Genomic DNA, 24,580 nt, shown 5'->3' on the forward strand with positions numbered 1-24,580 from the left:
CATGATGTACCTGAATTTCCATAGCCACCAACATTACCAACATGGTAAAAATAATGGAAAACAATTTACTTACTTGCCTTAATGCACAGAAAATTGAGCTTTCTGGAAAGATTCAATGAAAACTTAAGCTCTGTTATTGTACAAGATGCAAATACATGTTATCTTAGAAAGCAGTTCTAGGACTTTTAGTGAGAAAATTTCTTAGCTGTTTTGCTGCACCTCTTCATGTTAACGGGCTTGAAGTCTGTTGATGCTGAGAAGCATGGCTTTGGGACACACAAAAAGGTTACCTCTGCAGTGAGCTTTTGGACATATATGTTGTTTTGTGGGTTGGTTTTTTTTCTTTTAAATACCATTTTTTAAAACATATCTGAATATTTCAAATTGTTTATGTACCACAGTAATGTAACATTTAGTCAAAATACTGTAACCAAGGGCAGAGAATGAAATAGCAAAGCACACCATCTGACAGACGGACTTAAAAAGCTCCCCCTGAGGGTTTGAAGCTGTCTACTATGCTACAAGTAAAACAAATAACTGTATTAAGACATGAATTTATTACTCCAGTGAGGCAGTATGTTGGTTGCTAACCATCAAGTGCCACAGAATGCAAGGTCACATATCAAGTAAGATTTTATAAAATTTCACTTTTCATTAGTCTGCCAAAACTCATACGAAAAAACATACAAACACTGCCTACCATAAGGACAGAGGACAGGTGCTGCATCCTCTGGCTGATAAGAACAGCTCTGCTGATTAATATAGGAATAGTCAGCCTGTACAGATTCCCAAATTTTGGCTTCCATATCATACACCTGGCTTTTCAATCAATTCTTTATTTTTTGTCGTCATTACTCATTTCTCCCTTTCCTCCTTACACGTTAGGCAGCTAGTTCAAAGAGTTAGACTTAAGCAGGCACTGAAATTCTTTCATTCAAATATGGGGGGAGAGGGAAATAAAACTTTAATTAGGATTGGTGTAGACCTGAAGCTAAAAAACACTGAGCATTAAGGACTATGTCAAAGAGCAGTGTCTCCACTAATAAACCTACTAAATCACTGCTGTTTCAGAATAAGGTTGTTATTTCGGACTGAATTTATTTCTAGTAGGAAACCAGGCGATAACTGAAAAAGAGATCTATGCCATGTAGCTATTACAGCAATATATCACTTCCTTACTGGATGTAGATTTCCAATCACAAATATGAACAAGGCAGGTATTAGTGAAGAAGCTCTACTGACACCTGTATCTTCATTATTTCACCTGATGATGGCAGGGGTTATTATCAGATTATCAGAGCACAGAGGAGCCATCTGGGTACTGCAGAGCCTTGGAGACCAACCTGAGAGCACAAGGACACATCAACCTTTGTGCTACTGTGCAGTCACAGATTGCTGACAACACACCATATCATGAGCAGGGTAGTGCCAAGGTAGAAACAGTTATTTGCAAGGATCCAGAGCTAATATACTACTAGATATATATATATCATGGACTACGATGGAGTAAAAACAATTTTCTGGACTGAAAATAGATGGATTTAAGAGAGGCATGTTTTGTAAAGTTGTGTTTAGAAACTACACATCTTCAAAATACATCAACACAGAGCTGCCAAAACAATAATTAAAATACGAACATAGATGAATTTTGAGTTTGGGGTTTGGTTTGTTTTGGGAGCTTGGGGGAGATTTTTGTTTGCTTTTGTATTTTGGGGTTTTTTTTCTTTTTTTTTTTTTTTTTTTTAATTTGGGTTACATGTAATACCTAAAGCGTAACTGCAGGTAGAGAGTGGGACTGTTTAGAGGTCAAGTAATCTGTCACACCTGCTGCCAGCTCACAGTTTTGTAATACAGTACCCTAACATCAAGTAAGAAGCACAATTTTCATCATGTAAGGAATTTTTCTTCACCCTTTTGAAACTTCAGGATTACAGATGAAATCCTGAAAAGATTTACTCTATAGATTTTCGAAACAGAAAGCAAACGAAAACTTTCCGAAGTTAATGTTTACCTCTCAATTATTAGCACAGCCTTCTGATTTTGGAAGGCCTGAGACTATGACAGTACTAAGTTATTTTGTCTACAGGGTATTCTGATAAAAACAGGGCTCAGCTCATAAATACTCAGGCCAAATCATGAGCGGTGTGTAAGTATCTACCTGGCCAGCCTCAAAGTTTGTGCGCTAATACCAATCTAGTATCAGCCAGCCAAGGAACCCATCTACTTACCTTGCCTTTAGACACATTTTTGCAGTCTGTACCAAGGTTCCTTAAGGTAGCTAGCTTGGTTAATTTCACATTATACCATTATCACCAACTGTGTAAGTACAGTACAGATCTAACTTGAGATAAAAGTTTCTTACCAATCTTTTACAGAAGTTGATTGAAATGAAATAATCAATTGATTTCTTCTTCCAAGGAAAGATGTCAATACAAGAGCAAAGATGGGTGGACAGAAGGCAGGGTGGGTTTTTTTTTGTTTTATAGGGTTTTTTTTGTTTGTGTTGGGGTATGGGGTGGTCATGTTGCTTGACCCCCGCCCCACCCCCCCCAAGTGAGAGAGATGTATATATGTGAATCAGTAAGAGATCAAGGGAAGTGCAAAGGAAGGAAGGTGAAATACACATTATGCAGGTATCTTCCCCCTGAATAAGATGCAAGAGGGAGCTCTGCAATGCTAGCTGGAAGGGATTTAGAACTGGGACAAAGAAACATGGTTTGATACTTTTTGTTCTAGAAGAAATTATACTTGGGGTTTTCTTTGTAAATATACAGGATTACATAATCATGGAACCACGTATTTTTTTTAATCCATATTCTCAACAGCATTATCCACAAAAAGTCAAGTTCTTTGTTAACAGCTCAGGTCAGAAGAGGTAAAAATATACGATTTAAACAAAAAACAAAAGCAACAACAACAACAAAAAAATCACCCTACAAAATTGCTAATACTGACTTTCCACAGATTTCTAATTACAAGAAGCCAAAAATGCTATATAAAGTAGTCCAGAGAAGCAAGAGCTGAAGTTAAAAAAATTGGCATTGCTTCTATTTTAAAACTCATGAGAGCTATTTTGTGGCAGCGTTTTGCCACTTCTAATAATGTATTTTAAGGAGAAAAGTCTCCAAGAGATAGAACTACAATAAACATATATTTTTGAAATAAACAGTAATCTCAGAATCCCTACTAAATAAACACTGCTGTTGATGCAAGCTTCATTGTGCTCTACAGCAGTACAAGCTGCCCAGGATACTTTTAAAACATGCAGACTAAAACATGCAAAAAATTTATCCATAACCCCCAAAGTCCTGTTTTCTGGGAGAGAAAGAATTTACAGAGACTCGATACAATTCTACCCCCTCTTTTCCCCTGCTCCCTCGTTGCCTTTATTAACTCAATATGCTCCTACACTCACTTTAAAGTCTTTGTTGCTATGGGAATTTATTTCCATATTTTATTGTCAAGGAGAAAAACAAGGTTTTGGTGATTAAATGTCACAGAAGCTCTGACTTTTGCACAACCCAATCAAATCTACAGGCTTAGAAGTAATCTGTGTATGTGTCTGAAAGTCTTACAATTCTGATCATTAAAAAGTACATATGTTCTACCTGGCATTTAAGAGCCAGGTACACACATTCACTCTCCCTTCCCCCAAAAGCTTCTGGATAATTTCAGCAATTTCCTCATGTGCATTTTCAATTAGTTTCCTAGAAACTTAGGAACAAAAAATATTTTGGTTTCCCCCCCTCCCTATATCGACTATCTGCAGCATCAAGGGATTCTGCTCTTTCCTACGAGACATTCAAGGTTAGTGAGGCTAGAAGTTTACCTCCTAACAACTGACCCATAAAGTGAGCTACAGGATTGCAAGCCTGGGTTCCTTCCCTCCCTGTACCTAATCTATATTGCAGCTGGAAAAAGAAATACAGGCATATGTACAAAATATCATTCAGTTCCTCCAGTAAATATGCCAGATGATGTTTGCTGCCTTCTATCACAACTCGCTGTTTCCACTGTAAATCTTATACACTTGTATTTCTCACCCCACCCCCCCCCCGCCCCTTTTTGGTATTGTAAATGTCTACATAGGTTAATGTTTAGAATCACTCAGCTTGGAAAAAGCGTGCATGTAATCATTAAATCATTACGACTTAAATAGAAATGAGCATAAGCCAGGAAGTTCAAAATTAAACCTAATACCACAAGAAAAGTCTCCCTCGTGGCTCAGGGTTTGTTTATGTTCCTGCTCCTTCAAAACATGTTCTCCCAGGTCTGGAATCAGAATTCATGCTTGTGTACCAGGAATGGCTCTCTCCTGGGTAGGACTCTAGGCAGACAACTGTCTTTGAGAATACAGTTCTATCCAATAGACTCAGGCAATGCTTTCCAAGCACTACAGTTCTGAAACTTAGGTGACTACAGTTAAGATGCTCAAAAAATCAGGAGCCTGATCTTCATGTATTCCCAGCAGTGTCATCTTTCCCAAAGGTGCTGTAACACATTGCTGGGAGTCAGAACTTGGAGCATCCAGAAGCTGCACCTGCTCCCTAATCTATTTGATTCTGACTGGGGACACACAGGTTTTTCTCTTCTGACACTAGTATCATCTGCCATGACTGCTGGGAGCAGACAGTCCAGCTTGCTATTTAGCTGTGGTCGACCAAGTGCAATGGGCTTATTCAGTAAAGCCCTTGAGGAGCTACAAGCATTCAGCACTTCGTCAGATCAGGACACTTAGGTGCCTAAACATGACATTAGGAGGCTAACGTAAAGTACTCACAATTGAAGATTTTTTTTATGCAAGGTGCAGGTACAAACTTTCTGTCTGGCATTTAACAAACACAATGGATACATACTTGATGAATACAATCATGAATGCATGCACTTTAGCAAAGATACCAAAATGGGCTTAAGCAGAAATGCGTAACTCCTGAAGAAAACCTACATGAAAGGAATTACACCAGGAGACATTTAACTCATTAAGACACCACTTAGCTTTAGCGCTGCATGTTGTTTTTCCCATTTTGCGGCCAGACAGTGGACTCATGGGAGGAGAAGAGCTAGAGGGAAAAGGGATATGGCTTTCCAGCTCATGAACAAACCGAAAATTGAGGATGGGCCAAAGCTGCATATATTTCTTATCCCTCAAAGTTCACAGGTACCTAAGTCCCCTTACCTCAGTATAAAATACTTAATACATTGACCATCCTTACCAAAAGGCATGAAATTTAACTGTTCTTTCATACCATTATTTTTATACAGGAAAATTGCCGGCTGTTAGAAAAACAGTTTTACAAAGCTGCTTCAATTAGGGAGCTAAAGTAATCACTAAGATGAAGAAAAAGCAACACCTGCAAATATTCCTAATGTTCTGAAACACAGTTGTTACACGCTTTGGTAAGTTTGGTGCTTTCACTTGATTCATCAAAATATTTTGAAAACGTTAAAAGCTCAGAGAGTAACCTTGTCAGCTTGATATTATTTGCACAGGTTTTGTAAACTGGCAAGTAGCAAGCCCACCAATACCCTGTAATTAAACAACACCATGAAAAATTTACACTCTTCTTGATGTTAGTAATTGGCATGTAACCTCAGAAGGAAAAATAAGTGCCAACACCAACTGCGCAAAGCCCCTGGAAGCTTTTTCACCCTATGCCTCAAAAGAAATCTCTTTTAAGTCAGGCAAAGAATGGAAGAACACAGCATACTTTGCATACTACCATGCAGTATAAATCTTATGCAAGACCGAAGACAGTGACAACCTGTCTCTAGCAGACTAACCTCTCTGTTAAACTGAAGGTTCCTCATGTCTTTACAGTCTTTGTATATATGAAAAGGCTTTTTTGTTTTTTGTAATTGACTTAGTAATTTATTAAAGAAGCCTTTGCCTTTTCTATCTTTCCAGAGAGGAATTCTCTAATATGGACTCCAAAATATCACTGTAGACTTCAAGTGGATAGACAAAGATAATGCAGATTTTAGGAGCAATTCCAATAAAGACATTACAGATTTAGTATTAAAATATAATCCATTTTAAATCATTAACTTCGGCAAGATATCTTATGATTGATTCCTTATTAGAAAAAAACTGTTAAATTTGCCTTAGGATTTGTATTTCTGTCATATGTGATCTGTTTCAGTGGTTTAAAACGCCCCATGAAAATACTTTCAGGAAACAACAGCTATTTATACATATTGATGTCCAATTCAGGACCACTCCACTAACATCACAGGGAGCTGCAGAAGATCAGTATCTCTGAGAAGAAAGATAGTAGAGGCCAATCTTGCTTTTCGTATTTCAGGATCAAAAGGAAAAGCAGCAAGGAGCTGTGGGAACTACAGGAAACAGCAGTATTAGCTACTTGAAATTGTCAAGAAAGAAGTAAATTGCAAAAAGCTTCTTTTGTTTACGAAATATCTGCTGGGGGGAGGGGAAGCGACGGTCAAGACCATACAGGCCTCATGCTGCTGCCATCCGGCACAGTGAAGAGAAAAACACCAGGCTGGCTCATCCGCAAATATTAGCAATGTATGTGCAGGCACATTCATCTCAGCCATTTCCACAATTTTCAACAGGCTTGAAGTTAGCAGAAAAATTAACCCCCAGCTGACCACCGCAGAATGAGAGTTCACAGCTAGGGAGCAAACTGAGCCCCAGCTGGCAACGGAGCTCCCAATCTTTCCTCAGCTCTTCAAATGTAAAAGGTTACCCCGCACACAAATGCAACATTTAACAGCTTAGCACACTTGAATATGCAGCTCTTGTTAGACAAAATGAACCTGCAAGAGGTCAGGTCATGTTTTGAAGCTGTAAGACATTTATTATTTTTAACTGGGACAAAAGTAGTCTCAAGGAAAAGTATGTTTACTAAATATCTGACTCCAAGGATGTCCTGCAAGGGAGTGGCTGCTGCCTTAACAGTCTAAACACCACATTTCAAAGACACAGAACTAAGGCCGGACCATACCCATGCAAGCATTTCAGAGAAATACCTTACTAAATAATAGCTTGCTGATCAGATTTGCCCAAATATACAGGCCTGTGGGTAAGTTCAAGCATAACAGAATTCCTTAGATTGTATAAAATAAGCAGAAAATAAACCATCAAGCTAGATTTTAAACAGTGATAAAACACTGATGCAAAATGGCATAACTTGTAGATGGAGAAAAGGTGAAAAACAGCAAGACTGACTGCTGCATTGCTAAGGCTTCATAGCTCTTCAAAAGAGAAGGATAAAACTGCAAATTTAAATCAGGAGCAGCATTTTATTTTGAAATTGCTTTCCAAAGCACGATAGGCCTAAAAGTGGCAACTTCAAAGAGTAAAGAATGCAGAAAGTGGCTTGCTTCAAGCTTAGAATGCTCTCAAAAAATCGGTAGCTTTATCTAATACCCAGCAAGTCCTATTCTGAGCAAGACTCATACATATCACCCACAACTAAGGCTGTTCCAAGACCATAAGAGAGTAGTGTTTTATAAAACTTGGTTTAGTGGTTGACAGTGTCATCCACGGAGGCCCCAGGTTTACATCACTACCTTAAATAAAATATAGGCCTCCAATAAAATTGCTTTTTACAAACCCAATACTGTTATAAGAGCACAGAAGGTTAGATAATGCATCCTGCAATCCAATTTGTGGTTTGCATTAAGCTATAGATACCAATAACTAATTCCACATGTGAGACAGACCTCCCGGGGGGTGGGGTGGGGGGTGGGGGGTGGAATGGATTTTAATCAAATGTGTGATGGGAAAAGAGAGATTTCCTCATTTTAGTACAACAACCCCCCCTGTACTAACAATATGTTGATCTGGTAAAGTGTTACCATGCCAAAGCAGTGGAACATTAGTGGCACATACATCTGGTATAGTTATTTCTGTAAGGCAGTTTGTACACATAAACCACAGAGCAATAAATACTTTTATCTTTACCATGAGCTTAAAAATTAGCTTTAAATGCATTTGCCTCATCTTTTTGACTGCTAATGTTGTCCAGCTTCATTCACTTTAAAATAAAAAAGGCGGGGGGGAAGAGAAGCACAGTCGGGTTTATATTAGCTTTGTACTACTAATTGGACAGAAGACTCTGTACTGCAATGTTGATTAATGGTTCTGCTCTCAAGCTGGAGATTGCAAGTACAAAAGAATTAGGCCTCTGAATTTGCCTATTTTCTATAATTATGAACTTGAGCACAGCCCTCTCCCGTATTCAGGTTCCCTCCTCCCACTGTTAGACTTTTGGTGGTTTAATGCGTGCAAGCCTAGCTGCTGACAGATACAATCATCTGATACCTGTGATACATGACAACTCAATCAATCTGCATACCTGCTACGCAACTTATACTGGAAATTACTCAAAGTCTAAAATGCTGAAAAAATCAAAAAGCCTAACTTTCTTCCATAAGGAATGCTTTGCCCCACTAGAGCACCACTTCTTTTTTTAATTGCTCTCATTTCAGACAACTCATTTACAACCACAATAAATACACTTCCATCAAAATCTGCTGACTTAAAGACAGTGAATACATTCTTGTCAGCATGCGCTTCGAAAGCAAGTCAGACAGAATAAAACAGAGCTAACCAAATGAAACGGGGTCCAGACTGACAACGTTGCCAGCCAGAGTGAGAGCATCACAAGCAGACAGGAATATAAGACTTGGCAAAAGGAAAAAAATCAGCAGCCAAGTTCTACTGAACAACCAATGCGCAGATGACAGGGAAAAGAGCTGGATAGTTTAATAAGTAGCTACGATATACATTTTTAAAGCGCATTAAGAATAGCTTCTAAATAAGGGGTAATATTCATCTGCTCTACTGGTGGTCCTGCTCTGCAGCTGCCTTGTTCAGAAGCCCTGCCAGTCTACTCAAATCGCACTGGGATGCTGTCGTGTACTTGATGTGGCAAATCAGGACTCACATGATAATATGTGTGAGCCCAGTAAACAGCTACTGGTCTCGTGTAGTAGCCACCATTTCGTATTTATTGGACAGCCAGCCCAAAGATGAGAACAAACTGGAAAAAAACAGGCTTGTCACCCCACTGCCATCTCCTACCATCTGCTGGTGCATTTTTAAAGCTGCTTTTACCAGCTCATCCTTCACTGACCATCCTGAAGGTCAGTGGTTTTACTGTTCTTTAAACATAATTAATTATGTCTCAGTTTTCCCAGTGGTATATTCTGAAAAGGTTTATAGAAGCCAAAAGCCATAGTCTGGCAGCAAGCCAGCCCAAGTCCTTAACCACCCACTCCCCCAAATCCCTCACTCTCCTCTCCTTGTTCCTGCCCCCACACCCCAGCTTTCCTCTCGGGATTTGCCAGTTCAGCTGTCTGTAGGGCAATGATGAGGACTGGATATAACTAAATTGATTCAGGCTTAAAATAACTCCTAGATGTATATCTGGGATATTTGGGGGTGGGGGGTGGGGGTTAAGGATTATTTTTACCTGCATTTCCTTTTGGTTCTAATATGCAGCACAGCCTAGGAAAAGGTTGTGCCAGCTCAGCTGGACAGAGGTTAGCTTAAGGTTAGGTAGACTGAAAGAGGTAGCTCCTTTCTACCGTTCCATTACAAAGCTACAGTGCCATGCTGTTTACCCTGCATTCAGTTTCATATTGTTAATGCTTGCTTATTTAGTACAGACCTAAGCTAACCACCTCCTAAAATTATTTCCCTTTCTTCCTTGGCTCCATTCTACACTTATACACTCCAACGCTCTACAATAGGCTATAACTTTTTCCTGGACTGCCCTTTTTGATGCCTTCCCCCATTTCTCCCCCCAGTTGCCCTCCCCAAGTGTTTACACTAGGAAAACACAAATTCCAGAACAGGTAAATAGACACAATTCTTTCCAATTGTCCAGGCATTCTGAGTCCTCTGACAAGATAGGGGTTTGTTTGGTAGGTTTGGTGGGAGGTTTTTTTTTGTTTTGGTTTAAACCCTACTGCAGTTTTTGAGATGCTCAAGCCAATTGGATAACACAGGATGACTCATCTGTAGATGGCTACTTTGGTCTCATGCAATTTACAACAAAGGAATGTCTTTTCAAGCAAGAAGGGTAGGCAACAACTTTAAGAAAAAAATATTAAAAAACACCCCACCTCAATCCAAAAGTTGATTTTGCTTGCTTAGGGAGATTTTACAGTTTGTTCTAGGAAGAAAGAATTTGTCATTTCTTACTAGGGGCACATTTTATTTAAGGCCAAAGCAGCAGCAAGAAAAAGGCAACACACAAATGATCCCAAAGAGATCAAGAATTGAAAGCTTTCCTCGTTTTTGTTTGAGTCTGTGCTTTAACTCTGCATAATGCAAAAATTAATCTGCTGGCTACATACTGGTTTTTATCTTGATTATTTTAAATACAAAACTTAAAGAAAAACAAGGCAAAGCAAAAATAACCACTTGTCTTTATCATTGTATGTACAAACACACAGAATCAAACTAAAACCTAAGCTTTTAGTAAGAAAACTTAGCTCTGTTTTTACTAATGATTTCAGAAGAGTCAGGATGTCACGTTAAAATGCCAATCTTACAGCATAATCACCTTGAACTTACGTTAAAATAAATTTTAGAAGTAATTTCAAATCAACAGGACAGCATCTAATTTGCCTTCATGGTCAGGACTTGTCAAACATTGGTCAGACACGGTAGAATCCAACCCCAAATTTCTTAAATCCAAGTCCGTTGGCTGTTCTCAAATTATCCATTGATATCAACTAAATAACATCCTCCACAAAAACAACTTCCAGTCTTCAGATGGAGCAGGCCAGAGACAGCCTCACTAACATGAACATTCTTCAAACAGTACTTTACAAGAAAGGGTAAAAGCCAAAGACCAAAGGAAATATAAACACAGTGAGAAAGTGCTTCAGATAATACTGACTGAAAAGGCGGCAATGCACTAGAATAATTGTTTTCAGTATCTTTTTTAGGTAAATCATAATGCTTTTATTATACAGTGTGAAGCTCTCCAGAAGAGTGAAGCATTGGCTTTAATTTGCTTTTGAGGCACCACCTTTGTTCCTCTTTGAGACACCTGCCACTATTTATCTTTAATTTACAGTGATTATCCTTACAAAAGGCTTGTATTTCACTCCTCTACTTCCCATGGAGCGCTGGGAAACAGGAAACTGCTATGCTAAAGGTAGAGTCCTTGCAAAGCTGGAGTACAAAAGATTATACAGGCAAGTACTCAAAGAGAAACACTTTTCTTAACAGGCTAGGTTTATTAAGTTATTCCTGGCATTCCAAGCCCTGTAGGAAGATACGTTCTTACAAAAATTTATATAATTTGTGAATGATTTTTGTAAAACAAAGTACAAAAGAAGGCTCACTGAAGATACTTTGTAACTGAAGCTTCCAGCTGAGCTCCTTATCACTGTAAATGAATGCTACAGAAGCCTCTGCTCAGTCGGGTAAAATTTGGTTAGCAGCATTCAGCTTGAACAGATGTGCAAGGAAATTATAGTCTAGTAATTTAGTGAATTATGAAATACATTTCCGGCATATTAAGCAAAATATTTCTATTTTTGTTCACTGTGGTCCCTCCCCGTAAAATTCCCTCCAGCTAGAGTCCATTCTCCTTAAGGACTTGTAATCTACAGAGCATGGGATTATTATTTCTATCATTACTGATAGAAAAATAATTGAGGCATTGACACTAGTTTGCTGTCCAAGACAAAATTCTGATGCGGAGTGAAAAAAAACAAATGCAGAAGCCTTGAGTCCAAATGTAGAAGAAAGGCCTTGTGTTCACAGAGTTAGGATGTAGAAGGTTATATTTCACCTGTGTCACTTAGGTCTCTTCTAAACCAATTTTACCCTGTCCCTGAAGCAGAAAAGGGGGAAAAGGAAGAAAAAGCTTTTCCCCACCATCTGCAAAGGTTTTGTTTTTGAGCAATGACTATCTGTGATAAAAAACTTCCTAGCTCTATGGCTGTGTCTTGGTCATTGCAGGATGCAACGACAAGAGGCTATGATTTGGTCTGAAGTCATGCACAAGGTGTTCAGAATTTCATTTGTGCCATATGACTGTTTTACCATTGTTTAATTCTATAGGATAGGCCAACGCTTGAGTTATGAATTAAACTCCTTGAAGCACTTCATAAAATCTCATCCAGTATCTTTCAGAATTACACTTGCTGTTACAGATGCACTTTTTAAGAAAAGTTAATTAGTTTACTGGTGGTTGTGCACCTAACATTGAGTGTAAATGTAACATACAGTATTTGGCCACTGGCATTCAGCAGGCCCTACATAGTCAAATATACATGATTTAAAAAAAAAAGTAAAAAAGTGATTATTGTGTTCTTTTCAGTTTTGTCAGAAAAGGGCATAATTAACTAAATCAACATGTAACAGTAGTTTATGAAGGAACTACCAGAGACTACTTGGTTTTTTATTTTCCTTGCATACTACAGCTACATATTCTATACTCTACAAGTGGAAAGCATCACTTTATAAAAATCTACAATTTATTTTCAATTCATTTGAGTGAGAAATCAAAATTTTAAAATCATGGTGTTTGAGATAGATTGCAAAGCCTTATTTTGTTTTGTTGCTTTTCTTGGTTACGTCTCACTGAAAAATGTGCAAAAAAACACATCTCAAATATTCTCCTTCTGTTAAGTCAGTAATTTTTCTGAAAGAAAGCCATTGCACTGAAAATAAAATTACATATGATCAGCTTACTCATTTGTACAGCATCTGATGTAAATGAGTCTTGATTTCAGCTGGGGTTTCTGGGTACCACTAAAATACATGTGGTTTTGGGAGAGGAAAGCCAGGGTTTTGGTGGCCTTGTTTGTTTTTTTTATTTTACTCGTTTGTTCTTGGGCAAGAAGTTAAAAAACTGAGAAATACTTATTTTGTTAAGGCAGTAATACATTTGAGTCATAGCTCCTACTAGGGGGAGAAAAAATACATGCCAAAGGCATGCACCGAGGTCCTACGCATTTCTGTTAAACTACGGTAAGAGCTCTATTGCCTCAGGGAGCCTATAGATGATACCAAGCTGCTGCACTTGCACGCCCGACCAAACTAAGCTGAGTTTGCAAGATACATGAGGATAAGAGCATGAATGAATTATTTGCAAAAGGCAGCCAGATATCCAGTGCTTGACAGTAAACAGAATGTGGAGGGAGCTGGTGGAAGCAAGGAAAGTAATTGAAAAAAATACATCCCCAGCGTCAAGTAATAGCAATGGATAACAACACATTGTTTAAACAAAATGTAAAATCCCATGCTAAACTGCTTTAAATGTTCTTTCAGCATTAGACATCTGTGCTTATTTTGGGGAGTTGACTAAACTACTAAGAATTATTGTGTACTTGAAAAACTCATTTAGCGCCTGTTTAACAGTGATCGGTGCCTAACGAATAGCTTATGGGAAAGGAGACTCACCTTGTATAAAGCAGGAATGATCTGATGCATTTTCAGCCGATGAAATACAAAGATATCGTACACTGCTGAAATGGCCAGAACAGTCACTCCTTGCTCCTTCCACAGCATGCTGCATCCTGCACACAGCCCCGCTCCCAAGATCCAGCCCCAAGTACTCGGTGAGGAACCTCTGGTAGAGCAGTGCTTCACGTAACACATCAGGGAAAGCAGAAAGAAGAGGCAGGCTCCAATGTCTGCCCTCCCTACAATCCCCGCTACGGCTTCCGTGTGGATTGGATGAGATGCAAACAGCAGGCCTGCTATCAAGGTCCAGTACCCATCCCCAAACAGGATCCTGGAGAAGTTTGTGAAAAGGCCTGTGACTGCAGCATGTAACAGGATGTTTACAAGGTGGTAGCCCCACGGGTCCATTCCTCCGACAGCGTGATTAATGCGGAAGGAGAGCGTGCAGAGAGGTCTGTATGACTTGTGGCTCCCACTGTGAGTGAGCAGTGTCCCCCAAAAGTCATTGTAGAAGATATGGGTCCACGGCGTCTCAGGCAGAAGGTCCTGGTTTGTCTTGATAGCTCGACTACAAAAGACAAATAAAAACTTCATTTCAGCAGAAGGAAAAGGGTACAAATGAAAGGCTGTGAAAATGCAATCACGCTGCTACCACAAGAAAGAATGGCACTGCTTTGGTGCTGCTTTAATTCAAGTTTTGAATTTTTATGGGAGGTGTTAGAAAACTACATATCTTTTGACTTCTCGATAAAGCAAAATTTCCATATAAATTGGCTTTTAAAACATTAGAAACAGATGTTACGCTGCTTCCATTAAATTAAAACACCCTTCAGTGACAGTCTTCTGAGTCTAACCCAGGAGTAATCGGTTAAGATTTGATGAGTTACAATTAAAATGTAAAAGAAATATGAAAAACTGACAAACATTATTGTTGAAACAACGGATCCTCCAGTAATTCAGAACTAAAACCCAACTGGCCTTTTATATTGGAATTTTAATTTAGATGTTGGAATGAATCTCACTGAGGTGGATGAACAATAAATACAGAAGTCAGTAGGAGCATGCAAATCTCTGGTACTGTACCAGCCACTCCCACAACTGTCTCACAAATTTTGACGGACAACTTTTTCTGCTAACACCTTGCTGGAGGCAGACAGCAGAAGATTTTACAGATTACGATATACGTTCCCTTTAAATTGCTCATATTTACAAGTGAGGCAAAAACATACATAGGTTGTATAAGCTTATGAATTCAAGTCTGTATCAGCTTGATTGGAAAAAAAAATGCTGCAGCATTCAGCATTTATGTTTCCAACCACCCCGGCAAGGACTGGTGCCAGCCATTAGCAGTCTCCATGTCTAATTCAGTATTGTAAAAATCTGTCCCCTATAATGTTTGTACAAATCAAATAATTTGCATTTAAAATTTATGCTGTGGGAGAAGGTGCGAGACCTGCTTAGTGCAAAAAGATGACTAGAATTTAATTAGTTAGCTGCTTTCATATCCAAAGTTGTGTTTAAGCAATTCTTTAAAGATGCATTGCTGTTACTACTGAGCTTAACTCATTTACATTAAGCTTTAAATGTTTATTTTGCCAGAGTAATTAAGAATCCAGCCAGCTCAAGACTATTCTATTATAAATAGTAAACAAGAGAGATTATTTATATCTAATTCTTTAATCATTCCCTCTTTTTGCCTTTCCAATAAAGATCTTCTCATGATTAACAATTTTTCAATGCAGATGAAGAAAGAAAACTGATGTGAAACTCAGGCCCACGTTTGAAACGCACCACTCAATTCATACTCCAAGACTCCCCTCACCTTCTCACCCCCAATAAAACAAGTCCCTTGGAACCTGTATCCAAATCTCATTTTTTTAATGGTATTAGTTTCAGGAATGTTGTCTTGTTCTGTAAAGAAAAGTGCTCAAACGCTGATATACTATGCCACAGAATCTCCATGCAAATGCTCTGAATACCACACAGCTCAGCATTTCCATTGTCCAGAGCACATTGCTGTAATACTTTCAGACACGCTTCCTCTCCCGCATGTCCTTTTGTCTCTACACATATGGAGGTTATGGAGAGGTCAGCTTAAATCCTTTAAAGATCTGATGATGCTTTCTAGAATACTTGAAAATTTTCACTTTGACTTCTGCTTATGCAGTGGATCGGGTTGCTTGTATTTGTTTTCCCAACCCCACACACATTTTTCTCATTTTAGTCCAGTCACAAAAGAACACTAGAAGAAAACAAGATCTTTGTTTTCACATTATTTATCTTGTCCTTCAGTGTAGCCCTTTCCTGAAATCTAAGTCCTCTGTTTGTGATTTCAGTTTGTAGTATCACTCTCAGACTCACCATAAGAAAACTAGGAATTCATCAAGAATAAAGCAGGTGTTAGGCTAGAAAGAGTCCTTTCTCTGCGAAAAACATACTACATTAGACTACAGACTCCCAGACAGTGAGCATAGCTAAGAATGGCTATCAGATGTCAGGATTTACAGCTGAAACCTTGAACTGCAAAGATGTTTTATCTTGGAGAAATACTAAAGAATTAAGTGGCAGTAATATTGCCAGTGCAACTGTCCTCCCCTGAGGCAGAGCATTCTGCTACAAAGAGCCTAGACGGTGCACAGGTTGTTCCCAGGAAATGGTACATATTATTACATATTTTGCAAATCTGGCCACTTCCAATACTTGAAGCCATGTAACCACTTTAAAAGAAAAAAAACACAAATGACCACTGAACTGCAGCTCTCGGTACACATGTATAAAACGACTCCACGCTACACCGCTACACTTGTTAAGCAAAATGTCCAGCCCTCCCCCTCTAAGTGAACAGCTGTCACACCCATGATTTTCACGCAGCACATGCTTATATGGGACTATTCCCCATCAAAAGTAAACCGCTTTTCTCCAAATCATAAAGAAACCTCCTGTATGTTCTGAAGGCATCAATTCAGTCAAATTTTATTTACAGCCTTAGCAACAAACTTGATGCAACCCTAATCCTTTCCTCTTCAGTCCTATTCATATTAAAATTTTGAAAAATAAAAATCAAAAGGAAGGAAGGCTTGAAGATACAGTATTGATCACCCTGTATTTGGGTATGGATTTCAGCAAGCAATTCTGAAATACTCCTAGTTCATTGTGCATGTAAAAGCAACAGATTCTAGTACCTTCCAGTCAGCATGAAAACTACAGAAGCTGCCAGTTCCAGCTTACTCCATGGTTCAGTCAGGCCAAATTTTGTATTCTCTATGAGTCAAAATGTAAAATAAAGTTAAAAGTTCTTTCCATGTGGTTATTTTTTTGCTAAATGTATGAAAGGAAAAAAAAGCCTAGCAAATGCTTTGGGATATTAGAAAAGTCTACTACAAGAGCAAGGCTAAACGTCTTACACCAAAGCCACCAAGTCTCACATCAGTTGCTTGTTAACATTCAACAAATATATAACGTTTCACATTATAAAATGTAATAATAAACACACTTGGCCAACATTATACTTGACTGAGCAGGAGGATGCAGGATTACGAGCATCTGAGATCTCAGAGCCAGGCAGCTCTGTCTCATTTCACCCTCAAAAGTAGAAGCAAAACAGGTCTCGGTGACACCAAGGACAACATCCTGGGCACCATTACTGAGGGTCAGATGGAAACAGCCAGTGGGCCGAGTCCAGCCCACACATAACCAGCTGGGCCATGCTCATCTGTGTCCCCAACCTGGCTGCATAACACACTGACAAGGAAAACCATGAAATTAAATGTTTATCTCAGTGGAGAGAAATACAAGCTTTGTTTCTAATAAAATAGAAGACTAAAAATAAATGGTACTAAATTGCTCATGCCAGGACCCTGAGAGCACTAATAAGCCTTGACAGCCTTGACCCACCCTTCACGGGCTCCCCCCACCTGCCCACAGCCCAGGACCCCATTTCACCCACTGGGGCTGTCAGCCCCTGCCCCAGCGACGCCGCAGCAGGGCTGGTATCCAGCTCCCCACAGCCCTGCCCTGCCAGGCCATGGGCCGAGCTGGGCCCACATCCCGGCCTGGCCTCAGCCCCGGGGAGGCGCCCAATGCCCGGGGCTGCGCCCACCCCCCATGCCCCCCGGCTGCCCTGCTCCTGGCTGGGACAAGGCCTTGTTTTTCTTTAATTACTAAATTAACAAGCTGTTAACTCTGCTGCAGTAGTGATGCTTAGCCGCGGATTTCAACGGCAATTTTGAAAGCAGTCCCTCTTCGCAGCCTGGCAGGTAGCGCTGACATGTCCTTTGTAAAGCCTCCCATGCTGGCAGCAACCCGGGCTCTCTGCGGATGGCAAATAATATTAATTGCTGGCTCCAGGAAAGACTCTGGGATAAAGGAAACTACAAAATGCCTTATTAGCCTTGTCTTCTCCTTCACTCACAGTTTACCTTCAGGTTATGTCCCGCAGATTAGTCCAATCTTGATAATGGGCATAACAAGAGAAACTCTCCAACTGCACTCATCACTCTTAAACAGAGCTGTAAACTGCGCTCTTGCTAAGAGGCAGCAGGTCACCAGGGAAAGTCATTTTTCAAAGCTCCAACACAATTGGCATTTTTACTTTCAAGCAGCCTCAGATAAGGTTTGCAGACTCAGTCAGGGAACTTGCTTTCCTGAATTTTTAATGCCTGCCCAATTCACGCATCCCGGGAGAGTGGGATATCTTATTCAGTGTACAACAAATGGATGGGTTTGAAGGGGGGGGGGGGGGGGGGGGAAGAATCAGAGTCAGCTATCAATTCTCAAAAATGGAAGTCTGTAGAAAGACAAAAGCTGTAAAGGCAAAATCATAATTTCTAATCCACTTGAAAGAATCTTCCTGCCATAAACCACTTATTTGCCCAGGTCAGTACACACCTTTAGCACAATTCAGTAAGATTTTTTTTAATCAAATGCAAAAATGCCAGAGATTCAGCAGTTCACACATGCACATATACATGCATACACACAAAAAATCCCAGATGTTTTCAAAATTAACAGCTATATGTGTCCTAAACTTCTGCGCTAGTGCTAAACTGATCCAGGTGTTAACACCAGGGTAAAAAAACAGATGCGACATTCTAAAGTGATTTAACGCGTTAAGCCATATGTCCAGCTTCAATATTGCTAATGGTCCCCATATGCTGAGAATGAACATCAGCATTTGAAGTAGAGAACATATTTGAAAGAAAAAAGAGAACTCCCAAATGTGCACACAGGAAGCCATTGACCAGCCCCTCTCTCACATAAAACAGATAGGTAGGGATGGACTGGCAAGTCTCTGCTTGGAGGTTCTTCATTGTTTTTTCCTCAAGATCATTTTAGAATATTTTTCATTTACTCCTTTTTCATAAATAGCAATGGGAAAGCACCCTAGAGTTATTTTTACAGTGGACCTTAACAAGTCATGCTGCAGATGCTTTCAAGATTATATGGTAGTTGTATAGACAACAAGCCTGAAAACACAGCCAGTGCCTGATTTTGGAGTACAAACAGCTTCACATCCCCAAAACACCGAGCAGCTGAGTCTACCCCTCCAAACTACTTCCAGGCTACTTGTTAGGCAGGTGCTTGATCAGAAAGCAGCCAAGCAGAGCTCATCATACTTAACACAATTCTCATACTTGCACCAGACTACAATATACGTGTAGTTTGTATTGATAGGATACTATCTAGTACATAGAGATGTCTTAAGAAAGTAATAAACATAAGCACATGAAAACTCATTATTTAAATGTTTAATCATAGACTCAAGGGAACTAGTTGCCGTTCTGGTAGATTTCTGGTGGCAATTATGCCTTACATGGTCGGCATGAAAGTTCATTCCTTTTCAACAGGTGTGAAAGTGGAATTTATCTACAAATCTAGCAGGCAATAGGTTTTATCCATGCCACTTCTCAAAAAAATATCTCTATATTGTGTATCAACTAGGGACACCTCCAGGAGACCAAATTCTGTCCATCCGCTGAGTTTCAAGTTGCAGCTTTCAGTTTCTCTTAAGAACAAATCTTCTTAGGTGAATCTCTAAGGAACAGCTAAATAACTCAGCTGTTTTCAGATGGGAAATACTGGGTAACAACTAGCTAGGTGATATACAGAATCCTAAGTGCTGGCTAGGCTCTGAGAATAGGACTATACGTACCAAACAGATTGAACACCCAGGTTCAAATAATATTTTAAATTAAAGTAAAACCTAATATCACAAAAGGGAAATAAAGTTCTAATAAACTAGTGCCTAGTTCATTTCTGCCAATAGTATGGTCCTTTTCTAACTGCATACAAATACCTGAATGCATCAAACTCAGCTCAAATACTGAAGACAAATGTATTTTTAATATAATATTCCCATCTCATGTAACTGCTAGTGAACGATATTAACTGAATACGTAGGGCCTCAGGAGAACATATTAAAAAATGATAATATTATGTATATATTTCAGACTATTAGTGTCCTATAGCAGTAATTTCATAGTCAACTTCAGTTTAGTACCAGAACAAACAGGAACTACAAGTAACAGGACTGTGAGTAGCAATTTACTCATAAAACTTTCTTGGGTGAGACTTTCCTGAATTAGATATAAGCAGAACAGAAAGATGGATGAGTCAACACTAACTATATCCTCAAATGATTACAACCGCTGCCAAAAACAAAGACACAGAGAAATCAAAAAAAAAAAAAACCTCCAGAAAACAATGAAATCACAGAAAAAGATTATGGCCTTGTACCACAGTATAAAGACATATAGACTTTCTAAGATTTTCTAAGCTGCACAAGGTCTTGTAAAGGCATTCATCTTTTAAAATAAGCAACATAAATTTGCAGAATGCAATGGGGAAAAAAGAGACATCTAAGCAAGGTAACTAGTTCCTTGTTTATTTCCATGAACAACTCCATCAGCTGTAGCTGACTCCATCCACCAGCAGGCTATGATTCAGCAGTCCATCAGCTGCAGACCTCTAGACTTTATACCTTTGCGACTGAAGATGCAGTGTTATTTGGAAGAAGGAAGTGGTGGCACTAGTTACATATAACACTGAATGCTCTTGGGCGCTGCCTTAACTACACTGAAGTATGCTGCACGTATTGATTTTCTTATTGACTAAAAGAGCTTTGAAAACTTTAAGTAACTAAAGGTTCAAAACATTTTGGTTACAAGAAGGTTGAGATGGCCTGAAAAAAATCTTTTCCACCCAGAACATAAATATTTCAAAAGCTATCTATAAAAGCTTTGTACTGTATCATTCTCCATAGTACAAGCCTTTTCATTTCTAGAGTGAGCCCTCATATGCTGAAAGAATCTGGCCTTAGTATTAACCCTACGTGCATCTTACCCCCTCTCAGTTTAAGCTTTAAAGTTTTGTTAAGACATAGCAAACACTGAAAGATGGACTATATGAAATTTGAAACCCTAATTAATACCAACTGTCTGGCATAGTACTACTTGATTATTCATGCACAGGTACAAAATGCACACTGGAGGGAAGAGAGCTAAGTAATTAATACTTTTTGATGCTGAACAATGGGATACACCATCAGTTTCCTCTCAGGAGGGAGCATATAAAAACAGAGGGAGAAGAATAGCTCCTGTCTTTGTGTCTGCTCCCTGAGTTTCTTCACCACAGCATGAATGTAGGTCTGTGAAAAAAAACATTTATTGAAAAAAATACTTAAATTCCTAAACCAGAAAATGCTTTCTGTTGTTCGCACAGCTGTTTCATAAGCTACTCTCCTGACTACACCATACAACACCAGTTTGCTAATTCTGTTCCTCTAAGAAGTCAAGATACTTTGTATTTACCCGATAACATATTCTTTCAAATACACATTCAAAGTTATTCTTTAAAATATACTTCAGTGCCAAACTACTGCCTGGCAATAACTCACAATTTGTTTATTTTTTATATATGCATGTAATATCAGCTTCTGAAGCATGGTCAGAATTCATAGTTGGGACCTCTGCTGCCCTTTTCAAATCTACTTTAGATGATAAAAGTAGGCCCAGCAGTCCTTATTAGATTTACTGTTCTGCAGTAGAATATGGCACTGTACTACTTCTCTTCCCCACTTTCCTTTGAAAAAATAAAACATAAATAATTTCTGCCATTTCACCATGCAGCAACTCACAACTGTACAAGGACAGAAATTTTAAGGCTTGAGAATACAGTAGTTAGAGTAGACATGTTGAGTTTCTTAACCAGATTAATAGTATGGATATTAAACTAAATTTTTTTTGTTTTTTTACAAGCCACATTCTGAATATATGTAAAGCCTTTCCAAGACACACACATTTTAAGCCGTCCTCTGCAAATGGAAGCACACATACTATACCACTACAGAACAGAGTTTATCAGTCATATATCAGTCCCATGACTATCCACTTCTCTGTTCTTTTCAGTACATTGCAGACACTGTTGAGGGAAAAAGCTCAGTAACTTAATTTTTTGAAAATTACCTTTTTTTTTCTCCATTCAGTCTATTTTTTGACACAGCATTTTCGGAAAGTTCAAGGAGATTGTACATGATTATGCCTAGACCCACGCCTCTTGTACACTCTAAATTTAAAGCCTGAAAGAATTTTTAGGCGGCACTCGACTTTTATTTTTAGTGAAGCACTGCAGAGAATACCCACGAACATGTACACATACAAATATAGAAATAATGAGTAGCAGAGAAACTACGGAACCACAATGTAACATACAGACACTCTCCATTTTGGTTTTTTTTTTTTTTTTGGGGGGGGGGGGGGGGGGGGAGGGAGGATAAAGAAACACATCAAGTTATTTTGTTTAAGGTCCTTTCTTCAAGCCTTTTATTTAAGCACCAAAAAAGACCTTCATTACTCAAGACCTGGTCTAAACTTAAAGTTTCACTGGCTTAACTGAAAGGTTTAATCAAAATTGGTTTAGTGAAAACAATTTTATGTATGCATATCCACAGAGGTCAATTTAACCTTTATACCGGCTTTAGAACTCATATTGAAGAAATGTCCTTATTGAGGGGAGGGGTTCTGTGTGTGGCAATCCCCGACTGATCATTAGTTGTGTTCATGTTTTTCACCTGAAGAACCAAGCGATTCAGAGAGCAGTCAGACCCACCCTGGCTTTCATTATCCACAGAACTGCTAAGCACAGACACTGCCACACTACAACCAACCAGCTGTGGAATTTGTGCCCACTCAAAGTTCTCCTGTCTCCAAGAAGTCTCCTCTTCCCCCGTTCAGCCCCACCATAAGATGTATAATGCATAAAACCAGTGTTCTGACACACACCAATTGTACATCCCCTCATCACTTTTCCTAACCAAAGGATATCATGCTAGCAGATTTGTGGGGTGTTTTGTTTCTTTTTTTTGGTTGGTTGGTTTTTTTAATAATATTGTACAGAATAAGCATTTTCCATTTAGGTTAAGCACATTTTGGTATCTCACAAATGTTTATGCTGAGGCCTTAAAAGACTATTTTGTATAGCAAGCAACTAGAACTCGAGCATCTTTTTCTGTACTATTTTTAGTGTAACTGCCTTCAAAAGTTGCCCAATTACATACATGAAAGATTGCCCACAAATATATTAACTTAACACACTACAAAAGGTACCATTTTTAGACAGCAACTTCCAAATAAAGGGGTAAGTGAAAACACAATACTTAAAATTTTTCGTTCCTGAAATCAGTCTGGTCTCAAGAATCAAACAGATGCCACTGGTCTTCAAAATCACCACTATATTCCTAGTCTATTTTACCAACTTCTTATATGCAGTCACAGGTGATTGTGGTCATAGCCCTATTTATAGCCAGATACTAAATAATATTAGGAGGGCAAGGGAATCCTCCATGAGGATTAAAAAAATCTAATTTATTCGGAGTCAGCTCCGAAGTCTAGCTACATAATCATGAAGCAAAGATGATGTACTGCCATTTCAGTGAAACAGTCTGAGGAAAAAAAGAGAAAGCCCAGAAAACACACAAAACAAAGCAAGCTTAACTTGATGGAAAAAGCAGCACGAAATGTTACTATATACTTGAGATAAAACTCAAGGCTTACATTTCTCTGTGATGATAAGTTTACTTACCAGTGAATCAACCAAAATATTTGAAGTATCTTTCCAGAGGATTACAAATCAAAAAAATAGTGCAGCACTTTTCCTTCTCAGATTCCTATTAAGCAAAATTCCCACAGAATATATACAGGGGCTAAAGTCTGTCTAGAAAGCATCTGTGATGGTCCGAGTTAGCCTTTATCCTCAGCCCTTGCCACAAACATGTCAGACAAATTCCTGGAAGCATTTTTTTTTTTTAGCAGGAAAAACCCAGAACTTGCTACAGACTTATGTCAAAATCAGTTTGTATGAAAACTAAATTCTATCAAAAAGTAAAACAATTCAGATAATTAAAAACAATATTTGGTCCCACAAAGATGTGTAATGACTGCTAGCAAATAGTGTTCAGCATAGTCCTGAATGAATGAACTAGGCTTTTGCCAGCTCTCCAACTTTACAGGAGCCCTGTGGGATGCCCTTCATAAACATACTTTAATCAAGCAGACTGGCACCCACCCATGTGGAAGGTGTTGATCCTACTGAAAAAGGCTGAAATGAGTTTTACTGTTTTGTTTCATTTCTGTGTCTCAATAGCTTATCCAGACACAGGGACCTACTGGAGTAAACCGACTTTTGTGGCATGCCAGTGCAATTGTGAAACACTAGAAATCAAAACCATAGCAGTGTTTAAATAAGTTTTATTTTCTCTTAATTCCTTGGTCTAAGAGCACTCAGGTAGTAGCAACAGTCTGGGAGTGACATCAAAAAGACTAATCACAGTTATTGTGAAAGAAAATACGGGCTTTATAGTCGCCATTCTATGCAAGTCCGCACCAAGTGTACTCTCGAGGATTTTACTAGATGCTGTCAAAGATTGAGCTAAAAAGCCAGGAAATGACAAATTAGTTGAATTATGTTATCAGAACACACAGGAACAAATTCTGATTTTTGCTACATTAGCGTTAATCCACATTAGTACTGGAATAACCTCCAATTTATGTCACTGAAACCAGTAGAGTTTTATAATCAACTGCAATTGGCATATGCTTTTACAGCCTTTCAGTCGACTTTTTAGACGTCCAAACATAAAACAACCAGAAACCATTCCTTCCTATGTTTTAGAGCAGCTGTTGG

At 38.8% G+C, this 24,580-nt stretch overlaps 1 protein-coding gene across 2 annotated transcripts in view; it reads right to left on the minus strand.

The window, feature by feature from the left end:
• The window catches only part of TMTC2 (transmembrane O-mannosyltransferase targeting cadherins 2), a 267,338-nt gene that overhangs the window by 152,373 nt on the left and 90,385 nt on the right, over nucleotides 1–24,580 (minus strand). For both annotated transcript variants that reach the window (XM_075080710.1, XM_075080711.1), the window contains exon 2: nucleotides 13,400–13,970. In XM_075080710.1, coding sequence (XP_074936811.1) covers nucleotides 13,400–13,970 — 571 coding nt within the window. The remainder of the gene's footprint in view (nucleotides 1–13,399; nucleotides 13,971–24,580) is intronic.

Source organism: Phalacrocorax aristotelis, chromosome 1 (assembly GCF_949628215.1).
Source record: "Phalacrocorax aristotelis chromosome 1, bGulAri2.1, whole genome shotgun sequence".
NCBI classification, from domain to species: Eukaryota; Metazoa; Chordata; class Aves; order Suliformes; family Phalacrocoracidae; genus Phalacrocorax; species Phalacrocorax aristotelis.